The 26,648-nt window shown below is 43.0% G+C and overlaps 2 protein-coding genes across 2 annotated transcripts; both read left to right on the forward strand.

Annotated features, from left to right (window-relative positions):
- Positions 1 to 1,852: 1,852 nt before the first annotated feature.
- On the forward strand, positions 1,853 to 10,256 carry LOC311318839 (LIM domain kinase 1-like; the record flags this gene model as incomplete). The annotated part of the gene is made up of 15 exons (XM_084450272.1): positions 1,853 to 1,896; positions 3,743 to 3,881; positions 4,564 to 4,673; positions 4,775 to 4,951; positions 5,112 to 5,214; positions 5,317 to 5,588; positions 5,769 to 5,958; positions 6,213 to 6,299; positions 6,457 to 6,588; positions 6,749 to 6,808; positions 8,330 to 8,395; positions 8,551 to 8,737; positions 9,063 to 9,118; positions 9,572 to 9,729; positions 9,833 to 10,256. 15 exons carry the CDS (start codon positions 1,853 to 1,855, stop codon positions 10,254 to 10,256), a joined length of 2,205 nt encoding a protein of 734 aa, XP_084306398.1.
- Positions 10,257 to 19,278: 9,022 nt separating this feature from the next.
- On the forward strand, positions 19,279 to 23,770 carry LOC311318840 (septin-5-like; the record flags this gene model as incomplete). The annotated part of the gene is made up of 11 exons (XM_084450273.1): positions 19,279 to 19,350; positions 19,484 to 19,726; positions 19,828 to 19,924; positions 20,085 to 20,171; positions 20,300 to 20,423; positions 20,531 to 20,665; positions 22,036 to 22,153; positions 22,243 to 22,344; positions 22,795 to 22,891; positions 23,516 to 23,661; positions 23,765 to 23,770. 11 exons carry the CDS (start codon positions 19,279 to 19,281, stop codon positions 23,768 to 23,770), a joined length of 1,227 nt encoding a protein of 408 aa, XP_084306399.1.
- Positions 23,771 to 26,648: the final 2,878 nt, after the last annotated feature.

Genomic DNA, 26,648 nt, shown 5'->3' on the forward strand with positions numbered 1-26,648 from the left:
AACATAAATTGGTGTTGGTACTGTATACATGGCTTTGGTTGAGGTGCATGTTTTTCATGTCTCTTTTTTAATGCAATATTGAGGATATAATTATGTTAGAATGTGGCTTGTACATTTGTAAGCTATATAGTAACATTCATGTAAGCTAGATGTTTGGTTACATTATGATGATGCTCACCACAAAGGGTTTTGACACCCATTGTGACCAGCATCGGATGCTGCAGGCTGTTTTACCTCCGTTAACACTGACGCCATTTTGTCCATTCACTCTGAACTTGACAGTTCATGTTTACTTAACTTTTTAAATTATGAAGTAAAACAAAGAAATATGCTTTTGATCCATTTAATCTCTGTTCAGGAATTTAAGTGCATTAAGACTTTAACAACTTTAAATGTTTGAATTTGTTTGTGTGTGAATTTTAACCTTTTTCAAGAAATGTATGATTTAAAAAAGTGCTTTATTGTCCAGTCTTTGAATTCTCTGTGACACCAATACCTGTGATGTCACCAGTACCTGTGATGCCAGTTTGACGAAGCATGTTAAGGGTCTTGAGTATGACTCAAGCTTTGCCTTGTGTTAATATCATTGGTCCCAGTCAGAGGTGATCTGTGTCTTTAACAGCTGTCATTGTTTATATTGGCCATATGAAGAGAGTAATGCGCTTTTTTTTTAGACAGTACACAGTTTATAAGAATAGTTCATAAATAAAGAACGAACCAGAGTCATGTCTATCTATGTATTTACACGAGGAAATGTTCTATACACACACACACACACACTTGAATGCCCATGGGCATTCAGACAAGAAGTAAGGTACAGTAAGCCATACAGTTCAGTAAGTTACACGGTGCCATATACTATTCTAGATTTCCCTGTCTAAGCAGCGAGGTGAAATAGACACCGCTCTCTTCTCCCGGGCCAAGGCCCTCCAGCCTCCGCCTGCTCACGTGTTTAACGTCAGAGTTCCTCTGCTGATACAGAACACCACTGCATGAATTACAGCCTGGGGGTATTCTTAGGTTAACAGGGCAGTTTGTAGACCAATGCTGCACGGAGAAAGAACTTCTAGTCATTTCAATAAGGAATATGCAGTAAAAAAAAAAAGAAAAAAAAAAGGCTATGTGACTCGATCCTGACTCCCTGGGGTGGAAGTCTACCTTTCCTGACTTTGTTCCAGAGTTTCATGACAGTTGAATAAGACACTTTTAAAGCACCAGGACTCGGGGCAGTGTCGAGAGAAAGAGAGTATGCCGATTAGTAAAGAACTGATTTATAATTTATGTTTGGTTGCCTAATTGGGTCTTAGTCTTTCACACACACACATACACACGCATGCACACATACACACACAGTTGCCGTGGTGTATCTACAGTACTATGTAGGATAGTGCACTTGTGCAGATATGTGGTATACAGTCTCAGTGAGCAATTTGAGGGAGCTGAGGAATGGAACATAACTCTATCTCCTACTGGTGGACGCCTGCACGCTAAAAGGTACAGGAGTGGGATGAGGGGGTACAATAGGCTCAGTCTGTGGCCAGTAGAGGGCGACAGGATTGATGGTTTCACTGGCATCAGTGCTTTTTCCATCATGCAGTCACGGACATGGGTGAGGGAGTTCCGACTTCAGAGTGCAGGAAACGCCTGAGCGCATGGATAGAAAACACCACCTGCTACCGGCCCTGGTGTGTCAGAGAGCACACACACAAACACACACACACACACACACACACACAAATAGCTACCACTGGCACGCGCTGCTCGGCTGTGGTGTTCGGTGTTCTACCCAAAAGTGTTCTAGCCAGGCTGAGAGTGACCGTCTTTCTGTCTGCCGGAAGAGGCTGAGGGCATAATGTCACGACGGGACCAGCGGTACCGGAGAGGAATGAAGGGAAGGTAAGATGTTCTGTTTGTTGTGTATGCGAGCCTGCATGCGTGTGTGTGTGTGAGAGAGACAGAGAAAGAAAGAAAGAAAGAAAGAAAGAAAGAAAGAAAGAAAGAAAGAAAGAAAGAAAGAAAGAAAGAAAGAAAGAAAGAAAGACAGGGAGCATGGTTGTGCGCAATTAAGCTCAGCAATACAAAGGTATTTCAACATCTCATGCTTTCTTGCAACATAGCCCTCTCTCTAAGTGAGCAATGTCTGCAACACATACCGTATACTGTAGGTTACTGCATAATATCAAATTCTATTATCATGCTCTCCACCATTGGTGTTCATAATAGTTATAAAAGAGTGCGTTTATACATGACTAATGTTTTTAAAAGGAAGTCCGGTGGGGAGGGGACAGCTGGAAGGGCGTCATGAGCATATAACATTTGACCCTGGTCATGACATCACAATTAGTTGTTTTTTTACATTGTCAAGTCCTATTGTGTCTGAGAATGCAGATATCATGAGCCTTCAGTGCCACAGGAAGAGGCCTGATAGGTTTGGGGGTGGCGGGTATACAGTAGTGGGGAAAAGACAGAGACTCTTGGATAGAGAACAGATGAGGGGATTTCATTGCTGAGAGAATTTCAGTGATATTTCTGGTCCAGATGTTTCCCGTGAAGTAGAATCTCAGATGTGCCGCTCACAGGTCGCACATCCGCCAGAGGCAGAAAAACAAAGACAGCACAGCAGCTGCAGCTATCTCTCACCCGTATTTAACTCCTTCAGCTATTCTCTCAGATTCATGGTGGTTTTCAAAAACATCTTCTGAGTCACTTCACAAGGATTCTCGTGATTATGAATGCATCTTTGTTCTCGTTGAACTACAGTAGCTACTGTAGGATAATGTACATGTAGGCACTGTTGGGATCCCCTTAGCCAGACACTGATGCTCATCTCATAAACAGCTTTTGTTTATGTTGTGTAATAAAGTTTGCCAGTGACCTACTACAGTATATTTGTGCCGAACCATAGCACAAGTAATGTCTGCTGTATTTTTTTGTTTTGTTTAATAGGACATGTGGTTCTTGGCATAGAAATGGAGAGCGATGGCAAGAAAGGAGGCACTAAAGAATTCATTCTCCATTGTAGTACAGCATTTTCACTCTCCGGTGTAGTACAGCATTTTCATTCTCCATTGTACGAGTTCATGGCATTTCGAGAGAGCAGGACAGAGGAAGTGGCATTACTCTATTCAGGAAATTCCCTCCCACTTTGACGGTAGTGCTGGTAAGATAAGGAGGTTAGAGTTCTTACATAAAATTATCCTGAGGACGTACTGTATGCGTTATTGATATCAACTCTTCCACCATACACATGTTAGTAGTGTGGCTCTGATGACATCAGACATGAAGAAATAATAATCCGGTTATGGAAACACCCACTGTGGATCACCAGCCACCTATCACATCCTTCCAGACCTGCAAAAAAAACGAAACACTGTTCATTAGGTTGAATGATGCTGACCTCATCACACATGTGCAGGAATCTGTTCTTATGAAACTAGAGCTCTCAATCGTGGACAAGCAAAGCAAGGAGATGAGTAAACAAGCATCTGGATAATTTTCCTCAAGGATGTCAATGATCCATGGTGCATGTGAGTATGTGATGGTCCGATGGTCCCACCTGACCCGCGGCCGATCTACCTGATACTGGGTCTCACACGCAGGAAGTCACTCAGCTGATGACAAGTGTCAGGTTCTTCCCCTCTGTGATTAGCCTCCCATTACTACACCTGAAGGACCTCCTGATTGGTCTGTGAATCCCTGACTGATCCGCCTCTCCTGTTTGGTTTCTCCCTGGGTGCTGCAGGTGCTGTGAGTGTGGCTGCATCCTGTCTCAGTGGTACTATGAGAGAGAGGGACAGTTCTTCTGTAAGAGACACTATTGGGCGCGCTACGGGGAGCACTGTCACGGCTGCAAGGAGGCCATCACCACAGGACTCATCATGGTGAGAGACTTACTACCAGGCCTTATACTGTATCATAACATAGAGGCCATCATTGCAGGACTCATCATGGTGAGAGACTCACTAACAGGACTTATACTGTATCATAACATAGAGGCCATCATTGCAGGACTCATCGAATTAGCCGCTCATAGTCAAAGGAGCTACTGTAAAACATAAGCTTACCCTATTAACCAAACTGTTAATCCTGATTCCTGATTCCACATTACCGACCCAAACCTTTTATGTACAGCTGTAACAAACTAGGAGAAGGTTCAGTGTACAGGTTATACATTTCCTCCTTCTGATCTTTGCTACTTGTGCACTTAGCACTAGATTATACTCTTAGTCACTTGTTTAAAAGGGAGATGCACTTATGAGTTCTGGTGAGTAATAGTACACTGACTATCATTAAATGCAAGTCGCTTTGGATAAAAGTGTCTACTAAATGATTGAAATGTAATTATATTACATGAGCATTGTACCCAAGTAAATCTTTTATTTTAAGTGATGTGTTGCCATTTTGTGGAAGGAGCTTAGGACATATGAGGACATAATGAGTCTGTTTTCCCAGGTTTCAAAGCATGTCTCGCCTGAAAACATCCTGAGAGTAGAATTAACAGCGTGTACAAAATGACTCTTAGCCCCAACTTTCTCCTCTCTCTCTCTCTCTCTTTCTCTGTAGGTGGCTGGAGAGCAGAAGTTCCACCCTGAGTGTTTTACTTGTATGAACTGTGGCGTGTTTATCGGAGATGGAGACTCTTACACGCTTGTGGAACACTCCAAACTCTACTGGTCAGTTTGGCGATGGGAGGGAGCAGACGGGAATCAAGGGTGTTAAATATCTGTGATCTGACAGTAAAAACATATTCTTCCTCTGAATGTCTGTCTTGTAGTGGTCATTGTTACTGCCAAGGGAGGGGTTCTCGTGTGGAAGGTTCAATCGCACAGCTAACCAGGAGTCCCCACACGGTGGCGCTGGTGTCCCTCCCCCACCCTGCCATCGGGGGAAGAGGACTCGGCATACATACGGATTACAGTCAGGAGGAAGGGACGGTTGTCACAGTGACAGAGTGAGTCCAGAAAAAAAATTCCCTACTAGTTCTGAACATTTACAGTACTACCAACTAAATTCCTCAAAAACCCCAACCCCGAGTCTGTTCTTTTCTTCACTCCTCTTTCCCTGTACTATCCTCTCTTTCTCCTCCCCCTCCCCCCCCCCCTCCCCAGGCTGGACTCTGCCCTCCTCACCCCTGACCTGCTGACCTCCCTTCACGTCGGTGACCGGGTCCTGGAGATCAACGGCACCCCGGTCCGGAACATTTCAGTGGACGAGGTAGACGTCCCCAGCCAAGCCGCGCGCCCACCAAGATACTACCTCCATACCAGCCAAAAGACACACACCTAAACCCGCACTCTTCCATGGCCTCCTCCCCAGATCGAGCGGGTGATCCAGGATATCGGCCGTCCTCTACAGCTGACTGTGGAGCATAACCCCCACGCCCCCGACGATCTTCTCCCCCAATCCGACCCCCAGTACGGCAGCCGCTGCCCTGAACCCCGCGCCCAAGACGACCTCAAGGTTCCCCGCAAGCTCCCCAGCCTGGAGGAGGAGCCAAGCCCAGAAGAGCAGATCGACGAACCAATCAGGCTCAGCCTCTCGCCGCCTCAGAACCAGGGAACCATGGGACTTCGCTCCAGACACATCCAGTAAGACTGAACGACTGCTGAGACACTGAGATTTTGACGAGAGTTAGCAATCTAAGGGATTTAGAAGTTGTAAAACTCATTCATTTTTTGCCATCTCTCATTTATTTTTTTGCCATCTCTTCTCTCTTTCTTTCTCTCTCACAAACATACATGCATGCTCTCCCTCTCGCTGTCTCTCAGGCGTAGCTGCAGTATAGATAAACCTCCCCTTTCTCCGGGCGCGGTGCCGCTGCTACCCCAGCGGAGGGACATGGTTCGCTCCGAGTCTCTGCGCGTGGACACCGGGGAGAAGACCCACCGCATCTTCAGACCCTCCGACCTCATCCACGGGGAGGTGCTCGGCAAGGGCTGCTTTGGACAGGCCATAAAGGTACAGCCGAAATATGACGGCATACCACAATCCCCCAGCAGCAAAACAGCCCACCACTGTATGTCAAGAAAGTCTTAACAAGATCTGACTCCTTCCTAGTGGTGCAAAATCGGACTACAATTTTAAATCTCATTCAAATCCCAATCAAAGCAAATTTAGCACACAGCCACTGAACAGGTTCTGAACTAGCATGACCAGCTAAGTACAGTACATGACAACATTAGAGCAGCCACTCATAATGCTGTGTTGTGAAGGTGACACATCAGGAGACGGGCGAGGTGATGGTTATGAAGGAGCTGATCCGTTTCGACGAAGAAACACAGAAGACCTTCCTCAAGGAGGTGGGTGGGGAGAAAACCCCCGTCTCGTTTCAGTTCCAAGTGATTATTCTCCCATTTATTTGACGTTGAGATTTGAATCCTGCCAAAAGTGGCAAGACCCTGTGTACTGAGAGAGGAGGATAGGGATGTGAGAGAGGACTGACGCCTGTGTGTACAGGTGAAGGTGATGCGATGCCTGGACCACCCTAATGTCCTGAAGTTCATTGGGCTCCTTTACAAAGACAAACGCCTCAACTTCATCTCCGAGTATGTCCAGGGAGGAACTCTCAGAGAGACCATCAACAAAATGGTTAGTGTTCATTTCTGTGTGTTTGTGTGTGTGTGTGTGTGAATATCTGTGCCAATACAAGAAATATGTATAGGTTCACTAAAGGTCTGTCTGTTTTTGGATGCATTATCTTTGTATAGCTAGCTGGTTGGAAGACTCATGTCATGTATCCCTTGTCCAGGACAGAGATTTCTCCTGGAGGTTGAGAGTGAGCTTTGCCAAAGACATCGCTGCTGGAATGGTGAGTTTGTCTTGACAGGCTATTGCCTCAACCAAGTTTTTCCTGTGATGGACTATGCCGTGCCATTCTGGACCCGCGCCAGGCTATTGCCGCAATTCAATTTGATTGCTTGGCACGTTGGATACATTGGATAGCTTATAATCAGTCATATTGTCCGGTACATACTACTTTACATATGTGTTAATGCCATTGAAATAGCCAAATGCCTTTCATAGTTTATAGGGAGCTATGTGTTAATGCCATTGAAATAACCGAATGCCTTTAAAAGTTGATAGTGTATAGTAATATTTTATAGGGATGCCTTAATCTGGCCATTCCAACGTTGAGTTCATATCAAATGAGCGTTGGATAGTCCTGTAAATTGCTTATTCCTTCAACCTGCAGCATTGAGTAGCCTACCTCATGCTGAAAAACTACATTGACTGTAATAACACAATGTGCCACTTTGTTTCCTATTATATTGTAAGAGAATATTTCAAGGAAAAGAGAGAATGCTTATTTTCTACAGCATGTAGGCTATATTTTGTTGATCTGTGCACTTTTAGACACATCTCTAAAGTTCTGAGAACAAACCCAACAGTTTCCCTTGGTGGTTATTTCTGCAATACAATTCATACCCACAACTATTACACTATTTCTATCTGTCCAACATTTTTGACAGTTTGCTGCTGAGTCACAAAAGTTTGTGCTCACAAAATGATCATCACAATTCTTTCTTTTAGGTCTATTTCCCTGTCCCATCATAAAACATTTAATTATCCTTCTACTTTAGAACATGCTTTGGAGTTCTGAGTCAGAACAGACTATTTTGTTTTCATAAACAGATGCTGGAAACTGACTTCCCTTGCCAGTGGCAAAAAAATCAAACTAATTATTATTCCATTTTAGTTATATTAAATACTATTAATTATTTATAGTGTGATGCAAACATGTGTGCTTGTCAATTGTTTAAAGGTGGGATAGGTAGTTTGCTTTTGGCTTTATTTGGTAAAATTGGCATAATATCCTTTCAGCTATCAGTAACAGAAGTGCTCTGAGAATAAACTTGGATCTCCATGTTTACCGCTGCCTCTGTATTTTGGATTCAAAGAATGCACCGCGCCCGAATGTATTGACCAATCAGGGTCTCTATCGCGCAACACCTACCAGTCATTTTTGGAACTGGAAATAGCTTCTTATTCTTATTGGTGGACATAGACATCTGTAGTTGAGACATCTGATGATGTATTTACAGGGAAAATTGGAATTAGAAAAAATTTGACTGTGCAGCCACCACAACACACATTGTACAGGCTATTTCGTTCAAATGAAAAAAATCAATCAACTGGCTTTTCATTTAATTAATTGTTTGATTAATCATTTCAGTTTTCTGTAAAATCGTTCATATGTGAAAGGCATGGCACGGGAATAACAGGGTCACGCTTTTGCCGTGGTGCGGCATTGACCCTAAACCGTCCTGTATGTCTCCTCACTCTCGACCCCTCTGTATTTCATTCCTCTCTGCTATGTTTCTTTTCTCAGGCATATTTACATTCAATGAACGTCATTCATCGTGATCTCAACTCACACAATTGCCTTGTCAGAGAGGTCAGTGTGCGTCTCATTGTAAACATGATCCCATCCCTCAGGGCCAAGGCTGAAAACACAGAATAGAATAAAATGTCTACAGTACAGTACAATACCACAAACAATGTACGCTGAAGCAGCACAGTCACCCAGTAGTCCGCTCTGTCCGCTCTCAGAACCAGAGTGTGGTGGTGGCGGACTTTGGCCTGGCCAGGCTGGTGATCGAGGAGAGGACCCAGGGCAGAGCACCCGCGGTGGGGAGGCCTTCACCAGGAAGGCTGCCGGAGCTCCGTAAGCCGGACCGGAGGAAGAGGTACACCGTGGTGGGCAATCCCTACTGGATGGCCCCTGAGATGATTCACGGTGAGTGGGGGAAGGGTCTGCGATGGCATTCTCCCCTTGAAACCGGTACAGTAGGTACCTGTTCATTTTGAAACTTAGAAACGTTGTCTATGAAGAAACGTTGTCTCTGGAAATGTTAGTGGGTGATCTTGTGCACCAATAAAGGTTTTCTAAAAGATGATCTGTAGGCTCCAGTCTACTCTCTTTTGGAAACTGCTGGTCCTTAACTGAGAGCACCGACCCTTGTCTCCACAAGAAGGTTTTAGCATGTGAACTTCCACAACGTTCTCTGGTCTGATGTGTATTTAACTTGCTCTGCTTGCTGTGTTGTTGTGTTGTGTCCCAGGGAAGATATACGATGAGCGGGTGGACATCTTCTCCTTTGGCATCATGCTGTGTGAGGTGAGCGCTCCTGCAGCAGTTGCTGCAGTAGGTCTGATGCTGACTGACTGATTTAAATTCAAAGCCCCATCTGACTGGAATAGCCTACATAACTCGCTCCCATCCATGTATTTAATTCACATTTTTAGGACATCGACATCATATTAAAACAATGTGTTCTTGTTTCTCATTGTGTTTAATTCTTTATAAAGGGATTGTGGGGTGCTGGTGGGTGTGTGTGCCTGTAATTTTCTTTTGGTTTGTATAATGTTGATTCATCTCATGGTTAGCCTTCAATAAAGTTCAATATACGGAATAGAAGAAGCAAATAAGAAGTAAATCTTGAAGATGATTTAAGCTACACATGGCTGCCATGAACAAAAATAGTAATTATACTCAGACTACAGCATATGTCAACATCCAGTGGTCGCCGCTATCTAAGTGCCTTTGGCGCCTGTCCTTGCCCATCCCCAGGTGATCGGTAGAGTGAGTGCTGACCCAGACTACCTTCCCCGGACCCCAGACTTTGGTCTGAATGTCCCAGGGTTTCTGGAGCAGTACCACCCCCCAGAGTGTCCCATTGCCTTCCTCCCCCTGGCAGCACTCTGCTGTGACTTGGAAGCAGATACACGGTACAGTCGTCTGACATTCGACCTGATCTTTCATGCATTCTTCTCTCCTTTTTGCCCTTTTACTCATCTTTGTCTTCTCTTTCTATGTGTCTTCCTCTCGCAGACCGTCCTTCTGTAAGCTGGAGGAGTGGCTGGAGAACCTGCTGATGCACCTGGACATCGGGCTGCCGCTCCTGTCCGAGCTGGAGCAGCTCAGCCGGGCCTTCTGGCAGCACCACGACCGCTCTCACAACCAGGATCAGACCCTGACCGCTGACCACAACCACTCAGAGCCCCAAAACTACGACCACCTGCAGCCCCAAAATCACAGCTGTTCTCGGAAACAACAGCGATCTAAGAATAGAGACCCCGACAGTGACTGCTCTAAAAACTATGAACACAACCACAACCTACCAGAGCCCAGTACACCACACTATGGCCCAGTGCACCACGTTCTCAGCCCAGTGCCAGCCACAGCCCACAGCCCCAGAAGAATATGCAGGGCGGTGTGGGACAGAACTGGCGCAGAGGAAATCTCATTCCTATGACTCCATGATGCTATGTCGAGAGAAGCTTTACAACACAGCCAAAACTGGTGGGGTTAGCTTGAGATTCAAATCAAACATTGATGATTGAGGGCTAAACCACTGTTAAGTCTGAAATTTGAAATTAAAGCGGAACTTAATGTTCCATCTATCTTGACAGTATATACTGTATTTTCATTTCACTCAGCATTATCAACCTCAATTTCATCTAAACATTATGCTGCACTTTCTGATCCAAATATTTTGCTGCTATATCGTTTTTGTCATGGATTCATTTAAGCCTATTCTCTGTAATTTGCTAATATTGTCATTGACATAAAGCTGTGAAACGGTCCAACCAATGTTACTATGGGGCCTGTGGAACACAGCACATTCATTTAGGGATGCACGATATATCGGTAATCATATTGGTATGGGCCGATCTTAGTCTTTTTTTTATATATATATATATCGGTATCGGTTTGATGTGCAAAACTGGTCCGATTATGAACAACCGATGATTATTACTGTCTAGCTGCCGCTGTGTGTTGTTGTTGTTGATAGGAAACAATGCGGGAAATCTATGATTTACAGGCTTTTCGAAATGCTTTGGAAATAAAGACATTACTTCTTCAAATTCAGTGCTTCCATCACAGTGTTTCAGTATGTATAAAATTTGATTAGGATAGAATCTTGTTTTTATACAGATCATATTGACATCAATAAATATTGGTTATCAGCTATAACAGGTATGTTAATATTGGTTATTGGCCAATTGTTTTCATATCAGTGCATCTCTACTTTCAGTTGTTCGGCCTATCTGGCTGCATGGGCCAATAATTTTCATTTTAACTGTAACAAATTTGCTGCTTCAAGGTAAATGCAAATTTGGAGTAGGCAGGCTCTAGACAGGATTTTAATTTGACAGTGAATGGAAACCAGGCTCTTCTCAGGACTGAAACAGAGGGGTAGATGTACCCTATGCTAGAAGTCTAAGTGGTATTTTCTGCATTAAAATAAAATAAATAAATAAACTTGTTTTGGGACCCGAGACATATAAGCAATAATAGGGGACCTTTAACAAAATGATGCCTTTATTTTCAAAATCACACTTGCATAGTGTACATTTATGTGTAATATCTGTAATTTTATGTAGGCTAGTAATGCAACAACTATTTTTGTTCATAAAGTAAGAAAGGAAAAATGAAAATTATGATTTGTGATAGGCCTAGCCTAATAAATAAAAAAAAAGGACCCATGTTGTGCATTAGAAGAGTTTTCATAGCCTGTGCATTGCGAAATTAGTTTCCCAAAAAAACTACAATTATGATGCAGGAATCAGGGTTTTGTCATTTAATATAGGCTAGCGGGTAGGTCATACAAATGTATTAACGAGAGACATGTAAAGACACAAATACCAAAATAGTTTGGAAAACTCACTTGAGTCCGCCACACCGGGGCACAATTCGCTCGTGACCGACGCTCCAACTGCTAACGACATTTCCATTCTAATTTTCAAACATTTCCGAGCCGTTGTAAAGTTAGACAAACCATGCACGCCGGCGAACAAGGTAAACCGCTTATCTAAATCACATTCACTATCTGATGAAGGTGGTTCTGGTAAAGTGTGATTGACTAATGTTAGCTAACTAACTTTCTTGTGAGTAACATTAAGTTAATAATTGTGCTAGCCAGCTAATGTTAGCTAGTGCTAACTTACTTCACCAATGAACATTCTGAATCTTAATGCTAGCTATCAAATCCTTATCAATCCAGATAACACTTCTACACAGACGGAAGGATATCTTCAAGGTAAGTTGTCTAACTATGCTATTTATGCTAAAGTTAGTTATCTAGCACTAGCTAATGCTATTTTAGGCAAAACCCAAAGCTAACTGGCTAGTAGCCCTTTCAGTCATGTTGTCGCATGCTCGCTCAGTCCTTTCACCCTCCATTCACTTCGCCGTCAAAATAAATAGGTGTCGGTCTATTTAGCAGAGGCGCTCATATTTACAAGTGTCAGATAAACATGAAACTTCACTTACCTAAGCAAAAGGGTCTATTTAAACAAATGCTGGGTTTTGAAGCCTCGGCGCTTTCTGTCCGAGTTAATTTATTTTTCCGAGGTAGTCTTCTGTGGTGGTGGCGGTCTCTGAAGCTTCAGACTGTTATTACTGGCATGAGCGAGCATGCGACAACAGGACTGAGAAGGGCTACCTGGCAAGTATATATGTTACGGTCAATGTGAGAAAACGGGGAATGTGAGCTTTTCCCGGTTATTGCGCACATTCCCCGACCTCGCGGGGAATGTAGGAGAAACATGTTCGTTTCTCACATCTCCCGGGTAATGTGCACATTCTCCGACCTTGCGGGAGATGTGAGAAATTGGTTAGTATTTCTCACATCTCCCGCAAGGTAGGGGATTGTGCACATTAACCGGGAAATGCTAGCAATTCCCGACCTTGCGGTAAATCTAGGAAAGCGCAACCGTATGCAAAACCTCTGCGCAGCCGGGTGGTGGGAGAGGGCTTATGTGACGCCTCAGAGGGCGTGCACCATAAGAGGCACCCACGGTAGTTGGGCTAACGTTACTGGCGCACACCTGTGAGAGATGTTTCGTCTTTCTTTCGGCTAGCTAACGTGTAGGGTTCCTTTGGAGGTTCCCACCTTCCTGTTGTTGGAATTTTCATTTTGCGTTTGTTAACTTGATCACCAGTGTAGGCCTATCCTCCTAATACTACTCACACTGTGTGCAGCATAGGCTATATTACTGTTCAAGGTAGACCACAGACTGTTATTAACTGTAGGGGAGGACCGGGACGAATGAAACACTTTTTGGTTTGATCAGATTTACACAGAAATTAATAAAGATGGAGATTACATTTTTTGATGATGACAAACAACTTGTACATGTCCTTTACCAACCTATTAGTTTTAAGTTTCGTTCTGTGGTGTAACAGTTCAATTCAAGACGGCCGAGAACAGAAGATGTGCATTGGTTCTCTTGTCCCTGCCGTGCGGGGCGAGTGAAACAGGAGTGGGACGAGTGAAACAGTGAGATTGTTTTGCTTATTGTGTTGCGTAGCCTCGCGGCTTGTAGGCTAATTATCTTAACTTTCAACACATGTATAATTAGACCCAATTTAATGTTTCCATTAATGCAATTGATGCTATGTATTCGAAAACCATGGGCAAAATGTCAAGCGCCTCTCGTTCTAAGCGCACGAGCCCTCTCCCACCGGCTGCGCAGAGGTTTTGCATACGGTTGGACTTTGCTAGATTTACCGCAAGGTCGGGAATTGCTAGCATTTCCCGGTTAATGTGCACAATCCCCGACCTTGCGGGAGATGTGAGAAATACTAACCAATTTCTCACATCTCCCGCAAGGTCGGAGAATGTGCTCATTACCCGGGAGATGTGAGAAACGCACATGTTCCTCCTACATTCCCCGCGAGGTCGGGGAATGTGCGCAATAACCGGGAAAAGCTCACATTCCCCGTTTTCTCACATTGACCGTAACATATAGACAGATACAAAAAAGTCATTTTACCCCAAAATGTCACTTACTGTTACGCCCCTTGTGCTCCAAACCCTCGATATGAACTAATGCCGTGATAACCAGGGACAAAATACTGCTGCTGCTGCTGGCTTCAGTATATGTTAGGGTGTTCTTCACCCTATGTTTAATATTATATTAAAAACCAATTCTAGAGTCATTCTTTTGAGCATTTAAATATTTTAACAGTACAACTAACAAAACATTGAATTTCAAAGAAAGCCTCCATATTTAAATATTGCCATAAACAGTAGGCTAGGTACTGGCGCATTTAAGTCCAATTCAAACACTTACAATGTAGGCTAGCTAGAAAACATCCCTTCACGCGCAGTCTTTTGAGTTGATCACAGAAAGCAGCATTCACGGAGGGCGGCCCAATAAGCTAGGCCTACTTAAATTAACATTACATTATCATAGTTTTGAAAGCGCATTTAGGCAGAAATATTTATAAAGTTTAAGATTTTTAATTTAAGACTTTTTAATATACAGTACAGGTAGCCTAATTTGTATAATTATTTTTGTATCAAATGTATGGTGTGGCGGCAAGGATTTTCAAAACCTTACCAGTGGAAACATTGGTAGGACATGTTACTTTTTTCAGCTATATCAGAATCATTCTACTTTGTGTTAAGTACAACCACACAGTAATAAAGAAACGTCTCCAATTTTCTGCTACACTCCTTCAGCGAAAAAAATAAACTAAATGTTTATAATTTTGCAATGGGCTTCAATGGTACCACCTGCTTCAAGGCACAATGCAATTAAAATTACACATAGTACCAAAATCGCTCAACATTCAGATTCTTGAGTTTTCACAATAACCAGGCTAGGTCCAGCCTGGCTTATGTGCATGGCTGGCTTGTTTTTGTTCAGGACTGGTAGGACAGAAGCTATAGTCATGCTACTGAAATAGCTGTGAATTGAAATGACATGAAATAATGTCTGATAAATTAAGATAGGTCTTGTCGCCTGGACCCATCAGTTCCAATGCTTCCCACAATCCAGCACAATAATAGCGGGATAGCCAGTTAGCTCATGAGCTCACAACAACTAGCAGCAGCTTCCATAACATTAATGTCGGTGGCTAAAGCAGTCACACTGATGATTCCTGTAACGTTAGCTATTTTGCTGCAATTGGTTCAACTTCTGTTTCTGGACAAAGGTAAGGGATCAACCCAGATAACACAAGGCTAGCGGACCTACAGCAGGTCCTCGGTGGACGAGCTGGCGGACCTCCGGCGGAATATAACACAAGCACGTCTGGCTGAAAATTAACTTTTTGGCTCACCTGCCAAGGGGACTGGTAGATGAAAAAATCCACCGGCCAAGTATATTTTTTACTGGCCAAAATAATACATTTCCTTTTTTTGTCACATTATACATCTGTTTCAGTACTTTTCATTCAGATAATAGTATTATGTTGAATACATGCTTAAGGAAGAGGCCAAAGTAAAATTTCAAATAAATTTGTGATAATTTCTCGGTGTATAATTATCCATAACTACCTAACACTACACAAATATGAGATATAAATGATCCAAGCCTTAACCTCATGGTCTTTATGTGTTTATGAACAAAATACATACTGTAACATATTCACAGCCTGTTATCATGTAAAGTTAAACCTGGATGGAGCTAAAGCTGGATGACCAGTGAAGTCAGTCAAGGAGGAACCAGTACCGTCTTCAGAGCTTATAAGCTACATGACAAGCGATCAAAGACATCCCTTCTGAGAAACAGTGGCTTGATATGCTATGGAAGCCCTGAGACAGGATGGGGCAGCGGGGGAGCTATTTAAGTGCAACACACAACAAAAAGAACGCCGGTCTATGGCATGGATGTGGCGACATTGCACGCATAATTTATTACATGACTCTATTGGTACAAACATTTACCCGCCAGCGTGGCGGATAGCCTCCGAAATTTAGTCGGCAAATGGAAATTTTACCCGCCGGTGGCGGGTGTTAATTTTCAGCCCTGAACACAAGGCTATTGGACCTACAGCAGGTCCCCGATGGACCAGCTCGCGGACCCCCGGCCGAATCCGCTGTCGGGTTCCTCTGGCCATTTGCAAATTGAATGCAAGCGGACCTCTGGCGGATTATTAGCGTCAGGGACAGCGGTCCGCTTGTAATCCGAAATGCTCCCGCTATTGCTCCACCACCATTCCAGCGGTAGTTTATTGTCTATATCCTAGACCCATTAGGCTTATGGGTTTCTATTGCTAAATTAACTTACTCTGAACGTTTTTTGGGTAACTCTTCCTTTCATAGTCCCCCAATTACTAAACATTTACCTCGTAAACACATGCATGGTACGCTGGTTCGATTTGTCACTGTAAAGTACGCAAAAAGCGGTGGTTATTTGTGTTTTTAGTTTTTTTTGAGTAGGCTTCTCAAATCTATGCCAATAAGCATTTAGCCTCATTTGAGTCGTTTGAGTTTGACCAATCATAGCGTCGGGTGATATTTGCAAGCAGGAATGTCATCTCAACAGTCAGTCAGCAGTTGCCCAGCTCACAACCGCAAATCATTCCTGGATCGTTCCCCCTTTATCACTGCGTCTGGCTGAGGATGGCTCGGCAAAGGTAACGTTAAACGGACTGGGGGAATGTGTAGCCTACAATTCACGTTGAGGTAGCTTTACGTTACCAGTTTTTCCCAGTAAGTTAATGTCGGCAGCACAGTTTAGCTATGTGTCTACCGCCACAGTTTCATCAAATATGGAAATTTGGAATATGGAAAAGTACAATCTCGACACTGCTAGCTAACGTTATATGCTTTGCAGTGCACCCCGTTATTTCAACCTGTCTCCCCTCGCTCTGGCTGACAGTCTCGTTAGCTAGCCCCACACACACAAACACACACACAGAACTTCTCTGGCTAGCTAGCGAATGTCTTACATTGGGAAACACTGGTTATGTAGACTATGTGTTTGCAAGCTTAGCTAGCTTACTCATTCACTAGTTATGTAAGCAGGCAAAAAAGTAAATTGCATTGTCCGTGTGTCGCAAATGTCAGCTTTTTTTTTTTTTAAGAGTTTAAACAGTTCCAAAGTCTACATGATTTGAAGAGCTATAAATGCACACTTGATCACATCAATTCAAATTACATGGGTGTTTAGAGTTAGATTAGATTAGATAGTCTTTGTTGATGAAATGTGTATATTTTCTGACATTAATAAATAAGTCACAATGTCTCCGCTGGTAAGGTTCCTGCCAAAATCCCTGCCGCCGCACCATACATTTGATACAAAAAATAATAATACAAATGAGGCTATATACTGTTTATTAAAGTCTTTAATTAAGTCTTAAACTTTTGAGATATGTCTGCCTAAAGCGCTTTCAAAACCATGATAATGTAGTACAGTACCTGCATTTTTATTTTCAACAATAGCTTGGGCCGCGCGCTCCGTGAATGCTGCTTTCTGTGGTCAACTGAAAAGACTGCGTGAAGGGTTGTTTTCTTCAGCGAGTCTATTACAAAATAATGTAGCAGCAAGCATTGTCAAGGAGATGGTCCACACCACAAGCGCGAGTAGATTACAACATGCGAATCAGGTAACGTATAGCTACCTCAACGTCTTTTTGGCTGACTGAACCGAAAGTTTAACAACGCTAGCTTGCGTTGATGGTCCTCCAGCCACCTAAAAAGTGCCAGTCAAAGCAACAGCAAATGCAACGAAATATCAGTTAAGCATAGCCTAATCTAGCCTATTATTTATGTAAGGTATGTAAAAACGGCAGTGATTGTGGTAGGAGAAGACAGGACCAGCACAGAGTTGAGGGACAGGTGAGAGAGGAGAGGATAGAGGTTGTTAAGAGGAGAGCAGGAGAAGAGGAGAAGGAAGGAGACAGGAGAAAGTGAAGATGAGAGATTAGAAAGACAGTCTGATGATTTAGACGGAATGAGTATGCAGTTAAGCATCAATGGGCATCAAACATTAATTTTTATTAAATAAAACATTCTATTATTGTCACCCCATAACTCAAAATTAAAGTAAGCATATTTTATGTAAACATGCTGTTTCAGTATACTTTTCAGAATACTGTAGGCCTACGTTTCACAATGTTGTTATTTTCGTTCTTTAAAAGTCACCAGAATACAGGAAACTAACTCTCAGAAACGTTTTTTTTCTGGACCAGAAAGTCCAGACCCCCGCATTGGTATAGAAATTGGTACTCAAAAACATTCTTCAGGGTTGGCAGGTGTGAAAGTATAGCCTAATATATAATGGACAATTACTGAGACACCTATACTGTAGGTATAATTTCAAAACAGGAGTATTTCAAATGTTCAATTACTGCACATAAATCCAATAACTGACAGCACCACCAGGTAACCACATTTTTATATAGCTTCTATAACATCCAGTGACAAACACAAATGACAAATCACAATGCTCATATTTATTCAGATGCTTTGAATTATATTAACTATAACTGGATCCACTCAGGAATCTGGGAGTGGGACCGAGAACAGGAGGAGAAAATAAAACAGAGTTGCATACACAGAGAAACATAACAGTAAACACAAGTCTAGTATATCAATGGGACTTGTAATTGGTCACTTAATTGGTCACCCAGTTTCTACAATCAGTTTGACAGAGATAATTCATCGGCAAAACAGACTGTACAAAAAACATTTTGTTCCCATGGGATCTCTCCCGTCCGTCTGAAAAAAGGGAGCAGAGAGGAGAGGAAGAAAGGTCATGGCTAAAGTTAAAAATCAAACAGGCTCGTGCTCAACCGGGAATTGAGCCCATGATCTTCCGCATGGGAGTCAGGCGCTTTATCCACTACAATACAGAGGAACTTGAAGGTGTGCGATGTCATAGTGTTTTTGTTCCTATGGAATCACTCCCGTACTTCCAAAAAAGGGGAAAGGAGAGTGAAAAGAGGGAGAGGGATGGAAAGGCCAAAAGTAAACATAGAAATAGACCCACAGGCTAGCAGAGGGTGTGGATATTGTTTCCCAAAACCTCCCCACCAGGGTTTGAACCCCTGACCTTCCCCATGGGAGTCAGACGCTTTATCCACTGCTTTATCCACTACACTACCGAGGAACTTGAAGTGTGCGATGTCATAGTGTGTTCATTTTGGTGTGCTGGGACCACTGCCTCTTGTGGTGGCAACATGAAAATGCAGGTCAACAACGGGACGGAGGGAGGGAGGGAGTGACAACCCGACAAATGCTATCTTTGGTCCGCTGGCTTACAGCCATGCACAAAAACAAAACAATTGATCTAAAGAACAAAGCCAATCACAATCAGGTGACACATCCCTATTTTTCATGCCTCTTATACATCTTGTGTGACAGATGTATTCAGTTGAAATCAATGATATTGGACAGAGTCCGTGGAAGTCTCCCATGATGAAATCCATGCACAACTGTATTCTGATCTAGCTAACAGTCGCCCCCTGTTGGTTTTTATAATTGTCTTCTTTAGTAGCCACATGTCCCCCCCCTCCCTCTCTCTCTCTCTCGGCCCATGTTCATCTGTATGCTCCTGGATGTATGGAACTGCTATTTCAACTCCGCGTCACTACCCTCAGATGACGAGGTAACGCTAGGAACAGAATTCACTCAAAGCCACTGTACTGTATGTTAAGAACATTGTTTCATGTTGTTTAGTTATCCTAAACATTGATACAATACTCTATTGTATAATCTGTATCTCCCTGTCCCCTGTCTAGTTCTCCAGTCTGTCAATGGAAGACACAGGGCTTGGTCTGGACAACTTCTTTAGGAAACTCCCTGAGGACTGCTTAAGCCGGGCAGGAGAGAGGGGTGCGGACTCGGTCAACTTCCGCTTTTCCTCCCCTCTTCCAAAGCACCGCTACATGATGGCACCCTCCAGCTACGCCCAAGAGCCCCTGACCCTCCCCGCTCGACCAAAAAGCCCTTGGGGCCGCTCTGACCCATATGAGGCCAGTGAGGTGATATATAGCCAATATGTTTTAGCAATTGGTATGTAGCCTGGTAGCATGTCTGTCTAGTTTCCCCCACTCTACTTGTTATATCTTGTTGATTTCTGCAGGACCAGGGCCAGGAGTATGTGGGCTTCGCCACTCTGCCCAACCAGATACTCAGGAAATCAGTGAAAAAGGGCTTTGAGTTCACTCTGATGGTTGTAGGTGAGGACAGCTGCAGGGCTCTCAGATGCGATAGGTAGCTTATTCCATACCTGAAGGTTGGTTTGGTGATATGTTTGCGGCGTCATCGCTCTTTTCTCTGCCTCCTCGCTCCCTTTGCCTCTCCACACTTCCTTCATTTTGTCTTTGTCTTGCCCTGTAGGGGAGTCTGGTCTGGGTAAATCCACTCTGGTCAACAGTCTGTTCCTAACAGACCTCTACAAGGACAGGAAGTTGCACGATAGCTCAGGTAGAACTGCTTAGTAAACTAAGAACAAACTAAGTATCTAATGATACCCTAATTAAAACTCCATTCTTGAGACTCTCCCTCCAACATGGTTTTCTAACTATGTTACCTATAATGTTAATTTTGCTCAGAGGCGATTGCTCAGACTCTATCTATCACTAAGAACACTGTAAGCATTGAGGAGAAAGGGGTGAAGCTCAGACTCACCATTGTGGACACACCAGGGTTTGGAGAAGCCATCAACAACACAGAGAGGTATGACCGGAACACAAAGCCACATACATACTATCTGATACTACCTTCTTGAGATCTCCGTCAGACCTCTTAGAGCTAATGTGTATGTGTGGGTGTGTGTGCTGTAGCTGGAGAGAGGCTTCTGACTACATTGACCGTCAGTTTGAGCAGTACCGCAGAGCTGAGATCAGTCCCAATCACAAGAACCTCCAGGATAACAGAGTTCACTGCTGTCTCTACTTCATCTCCCCCTTTGGCCACGGGTATGACAGCTCAAAATCACACTACGCACACACTGACATGATCTGATCTACTAAAGGTTTGCATGTATTAAAACGTGTGCAAAGGCCTTAATACCCGTAAATTGCCAGGTGATCTATGAATTGTGTGCATGGAGGATTGCATCCTTCAAGGGCGCAAATTTGCACGCTCTATCCAATTAGTACCTTTGGCCGAAATGAATATATAATAAGGGGCATGCCTACCCTAGCATGCAAAATATGGGAGGAGAAAATGCAAATACATAATTGTAGCACACGCTCAGTGACTTATCAGCCCTGAAAGCAGTTTCAGTGATTGTATTTGTGTGTGCTATTTAGTACCTTTGAAGGGCAGGTACTAATTCCTTCATTGTGATGTGCTCTCTTCTCCAAGTTGCGAGATGGCAACAAAGTCTACTATGCTATTTTTGTATTTATTCATTTTAAGGTAATTATTTTCCCACACCGGAGATCTGGATTATTTCCAGTGTGTCGTGCGGTTCTATAACGCTACCGCCGAGCTTAGGTCTCATGCAAGAGGGAATCATTTTATTATTTTTATGTTTGCGCTGCAGTAGGCTTAGCTATTATTTTGTTTTGCAAAGCTTTTTGTTCATCAGTCAGGCTTCACATAGACAACGGTTGTCTATGTGACAACGGTTGTTTAACTTGTATAGGCTGTCAAATAGGCCAATATGCTATGCTTTATTCCCCAGGTGTGGGTCGGGATAAATGAATGGGTGTGTGCAAGTCGAGGGAGGGGGGAATCCAGTCTCACCATAGGCCAATGTTCTCCTGATAAGTGTTTCGTTTTAGGTTCGGTTAACATTTAATCAGTTAATCTTGCCCATCCTTAAACAGAACCAAAGCATAATTTCAGTTCATATCTCATGTTCCTTTTTAGGTGATAGCGCATATCCCCTACAGCCCTTCCTCATGATTCCAGTTCTGTACCCAAATACTCCTCGGGTGCGCAGATATAATACGGCCCATGTCCGCACAAGGAACATTATTTAGTGCACCTTTGGCGTGTTGCAAAACGAAATAGTCTACTGCTTTTGCGTTTTCGCTCCTCTTCCATGGTGCAATTGTGGGATACAACATGCAAAACCCCTCATTTAAGTAGGGCTGTCTTCACATTTTTGCACCTTTCACATTCATGCAATTATCCTTGATAGATCACCTGCAAAATGCATTCCAACTAAACATGCAATCTGAAGGACTGCCAACGCAATTTATCACTCTTTATTTGGGATCTTAGTAGATCAGCCCATTAGTCTCCAACTGAACTCGTATTACGGCATCATTCGTTAAGCCTTATTTCTCTAGCCATTTTAGGTGATACTATGACAGAACTGTGCTCCTTTACCCAGTCTGAAGCCTTTGGATGTGGAGTGTATGAAAGCTCTCCAGGATAAGGTCAACATTATTCCTGTGCTGGCCAAAGCAGACAGCCTTAGTCAGACTGAACTCAAGAAGATGAAGGCCAGGGTGAGACTTTATTACTGTACCGACTTAAATTGCTTTGCATTTACGTATTAAGTTGAATGATTTGTGTTACCTCTCTCTCTCTGCTGTAGATTCTGAGTGAGATAGATAGGTACAGAATTAAGATCTATCAGTTCCCCGACTGCAGCTCAGATGAAGAGGAGGACTTCAGGAGACAGGACTTGGAGCTGAAGGTGAGACCGAGCAGCCTCAAATAAATGAAGGGAGAAAAAAGCTGTCAACAATCTGTGAATCTTTGACTCATCAGAATTGGCAAAGTCTGCTTTTAGTCATTTTGCATTCTTTCTATGGAACAATTTTCACAGATCTACCACATTGGACACACTGGTGCCACTAGGGCAATTCAAAGGGCTGATCAGGGACCTTTTCTGACGAGTATAAATGTAGCAACTTTGGACATGTATTTTGTATTTATTTATATTGTGTGTTTTGTACACAGGGCTCCCTTGCAAAAGATATCTATGTCTCAAAAGGACTCCTTTTTTAAATAAAAGTTAAATTAAATAATAGAAAAGTGTGTTCCATATAAGCCAGTCACAGCTGACAGACTGAACTAGATCTACATGAGGCACATTTGGTCTGCTTGCAGTCATCCGTACTGTACTGCTCTCTCTTTCTCTCAGAGGAGCATCCCGTTTGCTGTTATAGGCAGTCAGACTGTGGTGGAATGTAACGGCAGGAGATTCAGGGCCCGTCTCTACCCCTGGGGTGTGGTCGAAGGTGCAGAGACATGCACACACACACACACAAATTAAGGTTGTCTACAGACATTTAAAGGATAAGTTCACTATTTTGGACTTCAGGGCTTATTCTCAGTATGCCTTACATGAACCTGACACATACAATAGGGACTATAATTTCCCTGACCGCCTCAGTATTGAGCTACCTACAGTGGTTCTGCAGGTGCACACTTGGCTACAATGGAAGTCAATGGGGCCAGTGCGATGTTGCTTTTCAAGACTAGCTAGCTCAATACAGAGGCAAGCAGGGAAATTAAAGTCTCTACGTGTCAGGTTCATGTAAGAGAGACTGAGAATAATGCCGCGTTCCAGGCAACCCGTAACTCGTGTTTTTCCGACCTCCTACACGTGAAAATGCTCTGGAATGGCAGTCAAACCCGTAACTTCCCACCCGTGAACTCTTACAGATCGATGTACTCCCAGTTGCCGGGTGGGAAGTTACGGGTTTGACTGCCATTCCAGAGCATTTTCACGTGTAGGAGGTCGGAAAAACACGAGTTACGGGTTGCCTGGAACGCGCCATAGGTCCAAAATAGTGAACTTATATTTTATTATCGCGATTAGACCTTATGGTCTGTGCTGATGGTATGTGTTGTATTGGCAGTTGAGAATCCAGCCCACAGTGACTTTGTGCATCTGAGGAATATGTTGGTGAGAACACACATGCAAGACCTGAAGGACATGACCCAGGATACTCACTATGAAAACTACAGGGCCCAGTGGCTGTGCAAGAGCAAATGCACTGAGACAGTAAGGACCTACACAATTAGGCACTGTAATATAAATTAATGAAATTATGTTATCATAATTCATGTAAGTAGGCTAATGTGTCTATTGTTTCCCTTATTTTTAGGATTAAACCTCAAAGTCTGCAACTGCAACTTCAAAGTCTAATCCAAGAGGCCTTTGGTTGGAAAGTATGAGTATGTCACAGTTAAAATAAAATCTGATTCTGCAATACAATCATTTGAAATACATGCCTCCATTTCGACATTGCTGTATTCGCTGCTATTTATAAAACCGTGATTGTGTCTCCAAACGACTTGACACCTGGAGATATTATAATGACAGGTCCGTCTCCCGGAGCAACACGTGACAGCAAGTTCCGCTGTCCACTGCTGAAACGAGCATGGATGTTGTATTAAACTAGAACGTAGACTGTCGATATCTGCTATTCTGGAATATAGTACCACATTACATAGGCGAGTTTACCCTCTGAGTAGGGGGGGGGGCAACACTTTGACGTGAGAAAAAAAAAAAAACAGTTCTGCCGTCTCGTCCCATCTATTTACAAAGAATACCAGTTGTGAACAGCTTGCTAATAAGAAATCCGTATGACAATTCAATATGTACAACGCATCAAACTTCATCTAGACACCACGAGCATGTCAATATGACTTTATGACCGAGCACTAGGCCATACCCAACATCACAACATCAAACTGCAACTGCCTGCTGGTGCTAGTGTAACCAGGTATTACATAAAACCTATAATTTCCTGCTGAAACAAGTCTACAGGGTCTAGGATCACTACAGCAAGAGTATGAAGAAGGATGATAATTGTGAAGACATACAACTATTTCCTCACTTACGGGCTGTGGGAATACTTAGTTTGAATCAAACACCGGAAACAGGTTTTAGAAAAATATTATTATTTTGAAAATATTTGATTTGTCAAAATCATTTGGAATCAATTAGCAACCCTTATACAATATTATTGTTCCACATCCAAAATGAGATGGCCACTCAGAAATAACAAAAATGCAAAATAAAATAAAGAGCCTAGCTGCAGCAATATCAAGGTTATTTGTTGTGCACAACCATGTCCCACAGTGTTCTGAGCCACTGGTGCTCGGAATGGTCTTACTTCTGATTGAAGAGAAATCTTCCTAGTGTCCTTTGTTTTGAAGCAAAGGAGCCAAATGCTGGCGCGATGTCCAGACAGTCCAAGCAGTCCGCATGCACCCACAAAGGTCCCGTCTCTCCAGCGCAGATGTCGCAGCAGCAGCAACACACAGTATGGTCTAATACAGAAGTAGGATTTCAGACACACAATTCTGTGGTAGACACACCAAATACTTGGGAATAATATACTCTTTCAATAATTTCTCTATAGGCTACGCAGCAGAACTTTCCCTCTTGTCACCCATCAATCATTTCTCTAAAACAGCACGTGCACGCAGGCGCAGCTGTATATAGCTAGCTTTGCAGAGAACGTCATGCACGGATCAATGCACACCGTGCTGAATAGTATCAAACCTGTTGCATTGAATTGCATTGCTAAAACATGACAACCTAAAGTGCAAAATGACAAACATCAAAATGATCGTTTGATAACATGCACAACCTTCTAGAACAGTATTGCAATTAAACAGAATGACCAGGAAAACGAATTGTCACTCGCATTGCAAAGAGTAAGACAGCTAGTTACGTTCTGTCGCTAGCTAGTACAATAGACTACATGTGGATTAGTCAAGTTATCAACAAAATACTTATTTTCAATACTCAAACTCAAATGAGCTTACCTAATACAGAAGCAGGATTTCAGACACACAATTATGTGGTAGACACACCAAATACTTGGGAATAATATACTCTTTCAATAATTTCTCTATAGGCTACGCAGCAGAACTTTCCCTCTTGTCACCCATCAATCATTTCTCTAAAACAGCACGTGCACGCAGGCGCAGCTGTATAAAGCTAGGGGGCGCTGCTGTAAAGAGATGTTCATTATACCAAATATGCAGCAGGCCTATAACTTAGATGAAAATTAGTATACTTTATGTCAAGTTAGTGTCTGAAATGTATGGTATGAAGATATATAAGCATTGATAACTAAACCACTTTTGTGGGTGGGTTACACTAGCTTCCTCGCCGATGGTGATGTTGCTAGTGCTAGTGCTAGCTCCGATAGCCTCTGGAGCACTTCTGCATTCGATTGCACCTGCTGCGCTGTCATTTCGAGTGGTAGCTTCTTCATTAGCATTGCCAGATTTTATTTTATTTTATGAAGAAGTGGTAAATTGTTTTTATAGCTCTTTTTGCCATTATGAGCAGGTTGGCTAGTTGTAGCTTGTTGAGCACTGAGCCATTAGTGGATTATGAATATATATATATATTTTTAAAGGTAGCCTAGTTTAAGTAATAAATACACTTTTAAAATTAATGATGATCTAACACAAACTGGTACAAACCACAATTATGTATTTAATAATTGGTTAGATTAGTAATTAGTATTAATAATTAGGAAAAAAAAAAAACTTTTTTTATTTTTTAAGAATCTGAGCAGAGTTGGGCTGTCCAATCAGGGGGGGCACTTGCCCCCCCTATAAAATCGCCAATGCCACATTATCACCAGCACAGGAACTACATAGAGTCACCATTAAGCAGTTATAGTTATTGCGCAGAAGGGAACCGCAATCGACGGACTGTCGCGGAGACGGGGTACGGGATTCCCCCCAAGCCCCCAGGATCAGCTTGGCGCATTGAAGCCACCATGGGCTTTCAGGCCAAGCCCGGTATTGCACGGCATGCGGCCCAAGAACCCTTATTTCCCATGTTAGTGGATGATGATAGATAGGGCTAGAAAAGGAAAACAAAATTTTTCTGGGTATCATTCAGCATCAGAGACCAATCTTATCAATATAAACTTTTAGTTTTAGGGGTTTTGGGGTTTTTGAAGCCACCAATACCTGTATTGAGCCATTTAAACATGTGCTGTGCACGAGCCTCGGGGA

The sequence above is a fragment of the Borostomias antarcticus genome (assembly GCF_949987555.1).
Source record: "Borostomias antarcticus genome assembly, chromosome: 15".
In the NCBI taxonomy this organism is placed as follows: domain Eukaryota; kingdom Metazoa; phylum Chordata; class Actinopteri; order Stomiiformes; family Stomiidae; genus Borostomias; species Borostomias antarcticus.